At 41.9% G+C, this 12,203-nt stretch overlaps 1 protein-coding gene across 1 annotated transcript in view; it reads right to left on the reverse strand.

Moving 5' to 3' along the window:
- LOC103370671 (CUGBP Elav-like family member 2) overlaps window positions 1–12,203 on the reverse strand; it is a 124,368-nt gene that overhangs the window by 57,586 nt on the left and 54,579 nt on the right. The window contains exon 4 of the mRNA XM_008299800.1: window positions 5,815–5,863. Within this exon, the coding sequence (XP_008298022.1) occupies window positions 5,815–5,863 (49 nt within the window). The remainder of the gene's footprint in view (window positions 1–5,814; window positions 5,864–12,203) is intronic.

Here is a 12,203-nt window from a genome sequence, read left to right on the forward strand (position 1 = left end):
TGCAGAACTTTTCAGATTTTAAAACCTTTAATGCACCTGAAGTGTCTGTTATCTGGGAAAATTGAATCAGACGAGACTCCACATGGGTAGATACTGAATATTAAACGTCTCGGATCAGATCGGCGGCGGTGAAAACTTGGTGCACAAGTATTTGTCTTTTTCCGATATTCTCTCAGACCGGAGCTCACATTCGTTCCTTCGTTTCGCGCTTTGACGAGACCACGAGGTGCGATTTTGGTTTTAAGGGAAGCACAGTTTGGTCGAAACCCGACACAAAGCGCCCGAAAAAGTAGGTACGAAGAAACGAAGGAATAAAACAAAAAAGGGAACAAGGCAGAACAAAACACGGCAATCAAAGCCGAACAGTCGGAGAATGAAACCAGACAGACAGAGTTCATGTGTTTCATCATGCCATCTGCGAGGCTCTGATCAATGTCTCATTATCACTTCAACGCCGACTGCTCTCCTCTTCCTCCCTCTTCCTCCCTCATGGCTTCCTCTCCTTCTCCTCCGCTGACACAATCCCTCCTTCCGCCGGTGCAATCTCCAGGAAGGAGCTGCAGGTACGGAGCGGCGAGAAAACCAAGAAGAAAAGGCGAAGCGGCGCTCCGTGGATCGAGGTTAACTTCCACGTCGAAACAATACGTGCGTGTGTGTTTTCGCTTTCAGTGCGTTCAATGTAATGCTAATCCGATTCATTTTTAATGAGGAAACTGTCAGCTCTAACCGCGAGGCGAAAGAGATAAGCGGTCTGTTGCACTCTGGGAAATCAATAGCGCACTTGTTTATTTTGCTGTTTGAATTGTTTGTGTGTTTAAAAAGCAAACCGTCGGGATACGCTGCCAAGATAAGTGCCGTTTCAAAGAGCCTTAACTCCTTTGTACACAGCGAGCGTGCACGGCCGCCGCGTGCTCGCCGCCGCCGCCGCCGCGCATCACTCCAGAGGAAGATTACCGCGAGTCTAACAGCAATGTAATTAATTTACTCTGTGTCGATGGAGAAAGAAAGGAGAGCAGATATCGTTACAATTGACTGTTTCTGTTTTTCCGAGGCGGGCGGCCGATAAGACTCCGGCTCTGGGATGATCTGGAGTTGCATTCTGGGATGAATCCACGCCGGGTTAGAAGAACATCGTACTGTACACCTCCTCCCTCCTCCCCCAACATCGAACCGATATACGTCACGGTTACGGCGGGTTTATTAAAGGTCGTTACCGTTAAGCGGATGGATACGTGGCGCTCGCCTCGCTCCGTATTTCACCGTCCTGGCCCTCGAGTGGCGGCTTCCTTTATTAAGTTCCACCGTCCTCGGCCCGACAGTTATGTCTTATAAAGTCGCATTCCGCCATATTTCACCGGAGCGGATGATGGCTTTTTAAAAAGGATGGCTCCCCCGCCTCGCCGGGATACGGCCGTTTTATTGTCCTCCCCTGCAGTGGACAGTGACAGAGCGGCCGGCTCTATGATGCCACTCCATCGTCTGGGTGTCGGCGGAGACCAAACCTGGAGTCAACTGCTGCTGCTGCTGCCTTTAACCCTCTGAACCCGAAAGGCGGCTCTGAAAGGCATGTTGCTCTCTTTAAAAAAAGATAAGACTGCCAGAAGTACACCATCTATCAGAGCCAGAAACTGTAAAAACAGAAAGACTCGCTGGATGTTTAACCGTCCTGAGTGACTCGTGTGCGACTTCCATCAGGGGAACATTTAACCAAACCACTTTATTTCTACTTGTTTCGTTTGAAAATCAGTGAAAAATAAACCTTTCGCTTTATTCAGATTCTGCAAAAAACAAATAATTCTGCACTCTTCTCTGCAGCTGTGAAGTTATTCATGACTCAGCAGTGACTAACGGTGACATAGCAAAAATTCAGAGACTATTTTTTTGGAGACAGTGTTTACACAGAGCAGATAGGAGACACGTAGTAAAATATTTATAACCTGTAGAGTCACCATTTGTTTTTAAACCTGTGGACACTTGGAAAAATGTTGGATTTTCATGTTTTATTTATTTCTTTTAAATTTTTTTGTAAAACATATCTATATTTTTTTTTATAAAATTGAGATTTCTTTTTGATTATTCTGTTATTTTGCACAGAAAACATTTTTTTTAAAGATCATGGAGAATTTAGACATCCTAAATGCCGTATTTAAAAAATAAACAAAAAAATTTCTGCACTAATTCTGTCGCTGAGAAGCTGCGACAAACAGTAACTTCACAACTGAGGGACAATTCGGTTGATTAGGGGAACTGAGAGCAAAATAAAACGTACGCGATCAACAAAAAAGTACTCGAATACTTGCTGGAGGATGCATTCTGCAGGGTGAAACATCATTCTGCAGTGAAGAAGACTATTTTTCAGATGCTAAAAATGTAAATAAATGGTTTTCCAGCGTTGGTAACACCCGTGGGCACTCAGACAACTGTCGTGCATGTAGACTCGACGTTATATTTCTACTTTTTCTTGCATTCTAACTCTGTCATCCTGCACAGAAGACACTTCTAAGTTCTCTCTCCTTCCAGTCCTGGTTGTTGTGTTTCTGTAGAGGTGCAGGACTTTATGTCGCAGTGAAAATCGAGCCCACAGCGAGTGAAAATGAGGCAGCAGCAGGAAACCGTTCGGGCTCCGGAGGGTTAACAGAAAAGCACCTCTGAAACTTCATGAACATCCTGCAACCGGCTTTAAACGGTCAGTCCTGATTTAATTTCGTCCATTTTCACATTCTGCTCAGTTACTCGGTTTTAAGGGTCAGCTCACTCAAATTTGCGAAATCTCACATTTTCTCATTTATCCATGCAAATAATTACACTTTCATTTGCCAGAAATTTCCCACATATCGACCGGCGAGGTTTCTCCGGCTCTGCCTCGCTGAGCAACCGTATTGGGGAATTTATTTTTATTTTTTTTTTAAATCCAAATTGAGGTCTGCTGATTATCCATCCAGAAATCTGTTACCGGAAAAATAGATCGTGGCTGGATATTTTCTTTTTTTTTTTCAAATTTAATTTTTAGATTTTATGAACCACAAAAATGAAATCACACTAATTTGAGCAGCAGCAGCGGGAGGAGAAACATCTGCTCCTGGATGGATTCAGCGAGAAAACGAGGGAGTTAAAGGGCAACGAGTCAGAGAACAAAAAGCTATTTATCCAGTCAGGTTTCTTCTGTGTGACGTTTATGGTTGATGTTTGATCTACAGGATGTGATTTCATTATGAGCTCAAGAAACCCAAACTTAAAATCTGAGGAGGAGAATGTGTTTTTTACCACCTGGTTGACCATCAACGCTGAGTAATGGAGCAGAACCTAAAATCAGACACTGACTCAGTGTTTGTGATGCTGTTCTTAATGACGCCGCCTTTCCAGTCCGCCAATCTACCCCCGACTAAACATCACTGAACGTAATGAACCTGACAAATTGCACCGAGTTGTTATTGTTGCATCAAAATTAAAAGCAATTAAAAACTGAGCCGGATAACGGAGCCGCAGAGTCTTTAAGGACAGAATGAAACAAAAAAAACCTGCGTGAATCTTTCATGTGAGGGTCGATAGCTGTGGTTTTCCAGTTAAACAGCTGAAAAATGAAGCACTAAAAGCTACAGTTTCTCGAGCGGCCACTAGAGGCTCCAAGAGCGAATCCATCCCCATTGACCTCCATGTTAAAATGTGCAACTTTACAGCAGAAATAAACACGTTCACAGCCTCATAGCGAAGCTGATTTTGGTCTCTACAGCTCATTTCTTCATTCATGACAACCGTACAGGGGGTGAGCTTTCATATAAGTCACCCGTTTGAATTATATCAAAGCTCAAAGTGATGCGTAAGTACGTTTTTGTTCTGGTGTTTGGTTCGAATACCGTGAGATACTACAAAATGTATTACTGAGGAAGGTTTATGCAGCACTATTAGCTATAACACCCTCAGAATGAGCGCATTGTTTCCATCTGCTCTCATGGTTCAGTGTTTTTACAGCAGATTTTTACGCATATTTTGAAGTACTGTATTAGAAAGTCAACAACTCTGCAATATGTAACTCACATGATCGATAAGCTGCTTCTTTCGTTGTGTTTAGCCTTCAGATAGCGTGAAACTTAGCCGTTAGCGGCTAACACAAAGAAATAAATACAACTTTTCTTGAGCGAAAACAATTCCTGAAGACTTTTCTCCAGCTTTGTCTCACAGATGGACAAAGTTTAGTTGATTTCTTGTCCTTCTTTAATATGTTTTAGAAATTAGCAAGCAGCAGGTTGGGTTTCAAGCTTCTGCTAAGCTGTTTATTGCAGCTAACGTAGCATGTAGCAGCCTAGCTTATTCACCTGTACATTTTGTGCAACATATAAATACGACTCTCCTGATTTCTTTTTCTAGTTTGGATAATTTTTTGGTTTTTAGGGCCAAAGTTTGTTTCGTCTTCTTCCAGCTGCTAACAGCTGGTTTAGTTCGCAGCTTTGTTTATTGCAGCTAACGTAGCCGCTAGCAGCCTAGCTTATTTAATTGCACATTTTGTGCAAAACATAAAGACAACTTTTACAACAATTTTAGAGATTATTTGTTTTTTTTAAAGGCCAAAGTTTTGTTTCTTTCTTCTTCTTCTAGGTGCAAACAGCTGTTTAGTTCACAGCTTTGTCTACTCTGCTTATTACAGCTAACGTAGCCGATAGCGCCACCTTGTGACGACACTACACAACTGAGTTTATTCATTCCAAACCAAACCTACATTTTTTGCATCATTTTAAAAAGTTTGCTTCACATTTCTGTGGAAACATGGCGACAGGAGAGTCCATAAGTTCACCTAAGCGCCATTTATTTGCTAATTTTTAGATTTAATGGAAGTTCGGAGGAGTCAGGAAAGATGGCGGCAGCAGAAGAACCGCGTCGAGGAGCTCAGGAGACCCATGTACAACGCCACAGAGGGTTTATCCATCTTTATATCCAGGTAATGATCAGAAACTCTTCTCGCTGAACACTTCCTGTCGGCTTCTTCGCTGCTCGTTGTCCAAAAATCCCACAAAACCGACTTCTTGAGTCCACAGGTCGAGGATCATGAAGGTTTGTCCACAAGCGAAGGAAATGTGTGTTTTTTCGACTCCAACACTTGCTAAAAAAAAAAAACTGCAAGAAATAAGTCCTGAAATAGCTTTTTACCCCACGACGAAACAACTCTCGCGTCTTTAAAGCTCTTCACAACGCAAAAGCTCGCGGGATCGAGCGGAAGCGACGCCATAAAGTATTCATAAACACACAAACACATGGCTGTCTTAATGCGGGGTTCGTTGAGGGAAACGACGGCGGACGGATCCTTTAGAAGGAAACCCGGATACTTCCTCGGCTGTCCGGCTGCTTCCCCCCGCCTCCGGTTACACCGAGGAGGAACGAGAGGAGGCGGCTCGGCATGGGGGGGGAATCAATTCAGCAGCGGATCTGCAATATGGAGCTGGGAGACGGACGGGGGGTGATCCGAGGACGACGGCGTTGGTGTGTAAAATAGATGCATTAAAGCGGAGGAGAGGCGGCGGCGGGTTTGCACGAGCCAAGCAGCCACCGGGGAGAGGAGCTGGTTCACCACCGGGCCACAACCATTCAACTCTGGCTGACCTCCTTCTGAAGCACCTCAATAATTCATCACACGTAGAAAAATATATTTATATACATCAGCATTTCCACACCCACCACCAGCACCAGCAGCAGCAGCAGCTTCCCCTCCACCCGTCTGCCAGTCATCAGCGAGCGGCTCAGATAGCTATTACCAGCCGATGCCGTGTGTGTGTGTGTGTGTGTGTGTGATATGGATGTGTTGGTGTGTGTGCAGGCGCTCACCATTAGATTTCTCGCTGTCTGCAGGTTTCATCTGAATCGGGTGGTGCATCTGAGGAGACAGAAAAAAAAAAACATTAAATATCGCTCGCACGTTTAAAAAAAACAAAACAACAACAACAATAGGCGGCGTTTCACGCTGCAGCTGCCTCGAATTAAATCCGAATGTGATTTAACCCCGCGAACTCCCCCGAAACACGCCCGTCGGGAATGAAACGCGTGTTGTGGTTAAAAAAAAATAAAGAAATAAATTTGCCCCCCAAAAATCACACCATTTATCAGAAAGCACAAACTGTTCAAACAGAAAAAAAAATCTGATTTTTCAGCTTTCTGATCGTCTTTGAGCAACTCATTGGGAAAATAAACCACATTTCAGCAAAATCTACTTTTTTCCACTTGAAAATTTGCCAAAAATGAACCTTTTCCTTCAACCAGATTCTGTGAAAAACAAAAAATTCTGCACTTCAAGATGCAACTGTGAAGATATTAATGGTCCATCTGCACCCGACAGTCACGTGACAATAATTCAGGGATTTTTCAGCAAATCAACAGCGACTGCATGGAAAAGTTTAAAATCATATTCCATCAACATCACTTTTTCCCCAACAGATCTCGTTCAACAATTCACCAAAAATAAACCATTTTTTCTAAACTGATTCTGTAAAAAAGAAAAAATTCTGCAGAACTCGATGCAACTGTGAAGCTGTTAATGACTCAGATGTGACCGAAGGAAATGTGGCAAAAAATTCTGGGACTTTTTTTTTGGCTAATCATCTGTACTGTGACACACTGTTGGGTTTGAAACCAAATTGAAGCTTAAAATCGTGACATTTCAGCAAAAATCACTTCATTCAACACTTAAAAATTCACCATAAATAAACAGTTTGTCCACTAATAATCTGTAACATGCTGCTGTGTGGGAAAACTTTGAGCTTAAAATCATAATATCGAGTCAAAATCACTTTTTTCTGCATGTCTCTCTTTTTTAAATCGACAAAAGTAAACTGTCAACAGATTCTGTAAAACACTAAAAATGATTTTCCCATTTGCACAAACATCAGTTCATTAATATCTCAGCTGTGAACAACAAATGTGACAAAAATTCAGCGACTTTTTAGCAGAACTGGGTTGAACTGCAGCGTTTACACAAGTATAGAAAGAAATTAAAAATCGAAATAATAAAGTCACTATTTTACCAGCATGACACCTGTGAGCACCTGAAAATGTTCCACTTGTCGACTCCAAGCTTTCAAATTGAAGTAAAATAATAATAAAATTCAACACTTGATTTTTTTATGATTTCTAGCACTATTACTGCATAGAAACACTTTCTTTTGTTCTTTCCCCTTCTAGTTTCCACACAGACTTTATACCGCAGAGCCCTTAGAAATGCTTAGAAACTGAGTTCAGACGGTTGAGGCGCGATTATTTACACGTCTTTAAGGCAACTTTTGTTTCAGGAGATAAGAAACGGGGCTTTTGGCTCCTTCCACATGAGATAGAGATCTGGTTTGTCCTTGAGCCCTTCAGTCCAGAAGGTGGCAGCGGGGGACATGAAGTCGGGAAAGTCCAGCAGACGCCAAAGAAACTGAAGGAAGAAGGTGAAGAAGAGGAGGAGGAACATGAGGAAGCTGCAGCAAATGCACAGACTGCTGTTGAGATAAAAGCTGGAACGACCAGAAACAAACTCGACCTTTCACAGTCGAGAACGTTCCTGTGTCGTCGTTCCTCCAGTTCATCTCCACAAACCACCGACTCGGACGCTCGTTTCATTTGTTTTGCACCTGAAATCCACCTGGATGGAAACTCAACACATCGTCTGCCTTCCTCTGACACTTCTTCCTGGTTCACCGCCGGTCAGCTTCTGCTCATCTGTGTCATCCTGCTGCAGACAGCATGAAGAGCTGAGGACCTGATTCCTGATCAAACTGTTTGATCTGAACTTTCTCGTGATCCCGATGCGTCACGTTTTCCCTCCTTCGTAGAAACGGGTCCGACTCCAGCGTCTGGACTCCTCGTCTCCCTCTGATGTGAGCTTTACCGGAGCCCGGTGATGGATGGATGGTGTGTTTAGGGTCTTTTCTTTTGTGGGGAAAACAAGACAACACTTCACACGCGAGGAGGCTTTTATTTTGTTGTTGTTGTTGTCGCCTCCTCTGTCCCTGTTTTTTTTTTTTTTTATTCCCTCCATCTCTCTTTCCTTTATGGGAGATTATGTGGCTGTTTGATCTGCGCAGAGACGAATGACAGTGATTCTCCAAATCTAGCCCGGTATCAATCACACTCAGAGTCAAATACCAGCCGGGAGAGTGTGTGTGTGTGTGTGTGTTAGTGTGTGTGTGTGTTAGTGTGTGTGTGTGTGCCCCGTCTTACCCAGAACGCCGCTGGGCTCAGTCACGCTGTGACAGAAGGCTTTGATCTTCCAATTCTATCACACACCTTTATCCCAACTCTCCCCCTCTTGCTCTCTTCCTTATCATCCTCGCTCGGCTCTTTTTTTTTTTCCCTTTTTTTTTCTCCTCTCCCAGACCTGTCCCAGATCCACACGAACACACACACACTTCAACACACTCAGTTCCTACGTCGGCCTGATGGGGGCAGTCAGGGGCGCAAGAGGAGGAAATAAAGACGGACACCGAAGGGAGGAATGAAGGAAATAAAGGATCAAAAATTAAGTAAAAGAAGAAGAAAAAAAGGTCAATTCAGTGATTGTTGGAGAGTTCAACATCAACTGTTTTCTACAATAATGAAGGAAAGAATTAAAAAAAAAATAAAATGCAAAAAAGAGGAAAAACAAAAATAGTTGAATATTTGATTTTTTTTTAATAGAAGGAAATAATTAAAAAAAAACATAAAAGAAAGAGATGGGGAAAAAAAGAAAGGGAATGAAAGAGACGGGCTGAAGGAGGGTAGAAAAATAAATTAAAGAAAGAAAAAATAATAGAAAGAGAGAAAGAAAAAGTAAATGATTGAATAAAATTTAAAAAAGAAAGAAAGAAAAAGAAAAGAAAGTAAAAAAAAGTGAAATTAAAAGAAAAAGAAAAAAAAGAAATAGTAAAAAAAAAAGCAAAATAAAAAAGACATAAATAAATAAATAAATAAAGAGAAAAAAGAAAGTAAGAAAAAGAAAGGAGTAAAAAAAAAGTAAAATTCAAAGAAAGACAAAAATAGGAAAGAACGAGAATAAAGAAAAGAAAGAATGAGAAAGAAAAAGAAAGAAAGGAATAGTAAAAAAAATTGTCAAAGTCAAAGAAATACAGGAAAATAAACAAAAATAGGAAAAGATAAGGAGTTAAACATGAAGTACAATTCAATGGAAGAAAAAGTAAGACAGACATAAAGAATAAAAAGAAAGAAAAAGAGCAAAAAAATAAGTGAAATTTAAAGAAAAAGAAAACAAAACAGCAAAAAAAAAAAATTCAGTCAAAGAAAGAAAGAAAAAAAAGGAGTTAAAAACGAAGCAAAATTCAAAGAAAGAAGAAGTAAGACAGATGTAAAGAATAAAAACAAAGAAAGAAATAAAGATGATCACGTAAACATGATGAAGTGATTCAGAAATAAACTCCAGAGAAGAAGAGGAGCAGCGAAGGAAAGACAAAGGGCAGCAGAACAGAGGCGTGACAGAGCCGTGATGAAAGAACTCTGGATCCTCCATCAAGCGACAGAAAGAAAACGAAGAAGACAAAAAGGATCAGAAGCAGAGCGCGAGCGGCGCCGGACGGACGGGAAGAATGGGTCGGCCTGCAGGCTGCCGGCTCGCTGCCGTATCGCTGACACGAGGACAGACGGAGGAGGTGTGGGTCTTTGTGTGTCTGTCTGTCTGAAGCCACATCAAACGAGGGAAAGTCGTGTCAAAGCGAACCTGGAAGTCACATCAAGTCAGTTTTCGTTAATCCATTTCAAAGTCTGTCCTCTGAAGGCGCGAAAAGAAAAAAAAAAAAACCCAACAGGAGAAAACAAAAAGGCCTGACAGCATCCGCCCACACGTGTACACAAACGCACAGGTACAACACCAAACGTCTGGCTTCCAGGCGTCTCCTCCTCAGGTCTGTCTACCCAGAATGCCCGGCGGGCGGGCGGGCGGCGGAGCTGTCGACATGTTTGATCTCGGCGAGCTCCCGCCGAGACCCACAAAAGCGAGACTCTCCTCCGCGATCCCACAATTCCACAGCGCTGTTTCTTCTCGCCTGGCAGGCCCACAGCCACAGCCTGCCATTTATTATGCGCTCAGCGGGCGCACCGGCAGAACCGCCGAGTCCTCACCGCGCTCGACACACATAAAAAAAACAACAACAACAAAAAAAAGTTGCCGACGTCGGAGCCATGTGTGCGGCCGGCGGGATGCTGCGCTGGCATTTAGCTCCTTAAACGTACGCGTCTGGTCGGTGGGCAGCGTCGTCGTCGTCTGCTTCCTGTTTACCTACAAGAGTTTATTCCTCCTGCTGTCTGTTTGTTCTGCTAAATCTGCAATTGGAAAGGTTCACGGAAGCCTCTACCACAAATTAATCGCAAAATGGTTTACGAAACAGAAAATTAAACATCAAAAACCTGGATAATAACGCACCACAACGCCAAAAACCTGCATGCAAAGGCAGTAAAATACTAAAAACCTGGATTATAAGGCAGTAAAATACTAAAAATCTGGATACTGATGCACCAAAATGTCAAAAACCTGGATATTAAGACATAAAAATGTAAAAAAAAAACTGGATATCAACCCCCAAAACATTAAAAGTCTCAATACTAATGCGTAAAAACATCACAAACTTGGATATTAAGACACAAAAATGTCAGAAAAGCATGATATTAACCCCTAAAACAATAATAACCTGAATATTAAAGCACCAAAACATTGAAAACCTGCAAATTAATGCACAAAAATGTCAAAAACCTGGACATTAACCCACCAACGCATTAAAAACCTGGATACTAATGCAGTAAAGCATCAATCACATGGATATTAACAGACCAAAATGTCAAAAACCTGGATATTAAGACATATAAACACCAAGAAACCTGGATATTAACCCCCAAAACATCAAAAACCCTGAATATTAAAGCACAAACGCATTAAAAACCTGGATATAACGCACCGAAAATGTCAAAAACTTGGACATTAATCCCCCAACGCATTAAAAACCAGGATATTAACGCAGTAAAACATCAGTCACATGGATATTAACATACCAAAACATCAGAAGCCTGGATATTTATACACTGAAATGTAAAAAACCCAGAATATTTACGCAATAAACCATCACAAATCTGGATATTAACCTGCCAAATCAATAAAAACCTAGATGTCAACACACAAAATTGCCCAAATACTGGATATTACCACACAAACACGTCAAAAAATGTGAATACTAATGCACCACAATGCCAAAATATTGGACATTATGCCACCAAAACATCAGAAGCCTGGAACCAACAAAATCAATAAAAACCTGAATATTAACCAACAAAATCAATACAAACCTGGATATTAACCCGCTAAATCAATAAAAACCCGGATATTAAGACACTGTAATGTAAAAAACCTGGATATTAACCAGCCAAATCATCAAAAACGTGAATATTAATGCACCAAAATGCCAAAATGTTGGATATTGTCCCACCAAAACATCAGAAGCCTGGATATGAAGACACTGAAATGGAAAAAACCTGGATGTTAACCAACAAAATCAATAAAAACCTGGATGTTAACACACCGAAACTGCAAAAACCCGGATGATAACCAACAAAATCAATAAAATCCTGGATTTGAACCCACCAAATTGATAAAAACCCGGACAATAACCCACCAAACCAGTAGAACCCAGTGGGCAGGCGGCCTAACCTGCTTCCTGTTTACCTGCTAACACCCACGGAGGAGTTAATTCCTGCCGCCGTCCCCAGAAGAAGTCTGCTTTCTCTGCTAAATCTTTAATTGAAGTGGTTTTCATAAGCCACTCTGAGCCACTGCATAATAATTAATCACAACACGATTTACCAAACAGGAGGAGAAGGAGCCCAACGCTTTGCGGGGCAGCTGTACGCTTAATGACACCCAGTTGAGTCCAATGTAATTTCCTGACGTTTGAAGCTAAACTTTGCCGGAGCTTTGAGGGGCTTATTATCTGCTCTCCAGCTAAAGTGTCCCCGTTTTTGTTTTTAATCATTTTCACGGCGCTCGAGCGGCGGACGGCGGTTTGTGATTGACGGCGTCGCGACGCGATGTAAAACACATGATAAACGCAAACACCTTCTGAAAATCGATTAGCGTCTAATTTACATATTAATGTGAAAGTCGCCGCTCAGGCCGCTGATAATCGAGTTGCCTCCGTGTTCCTGAACTACGTCGTAACGACTTCCTGCGAGCTGCTCTGCAATCAACCAACACGTTGTTATTA

This window comes from Stegastes partitus, unplaced genomic scaffold (genome assembly GCF_000690725.1).
Source record: "Stegastes partitus isolate 25-593 unplaced genomic scaffold, Stegastes_partitus-1.0.2 Scaffold1464, whole genome shotgun sequence".
Taxonomy (NCBI): Eukaryota; Metazoa; Chordata; class Actinopteri; family Pomacentridae; genus Stegastes; species Stegastes partitus.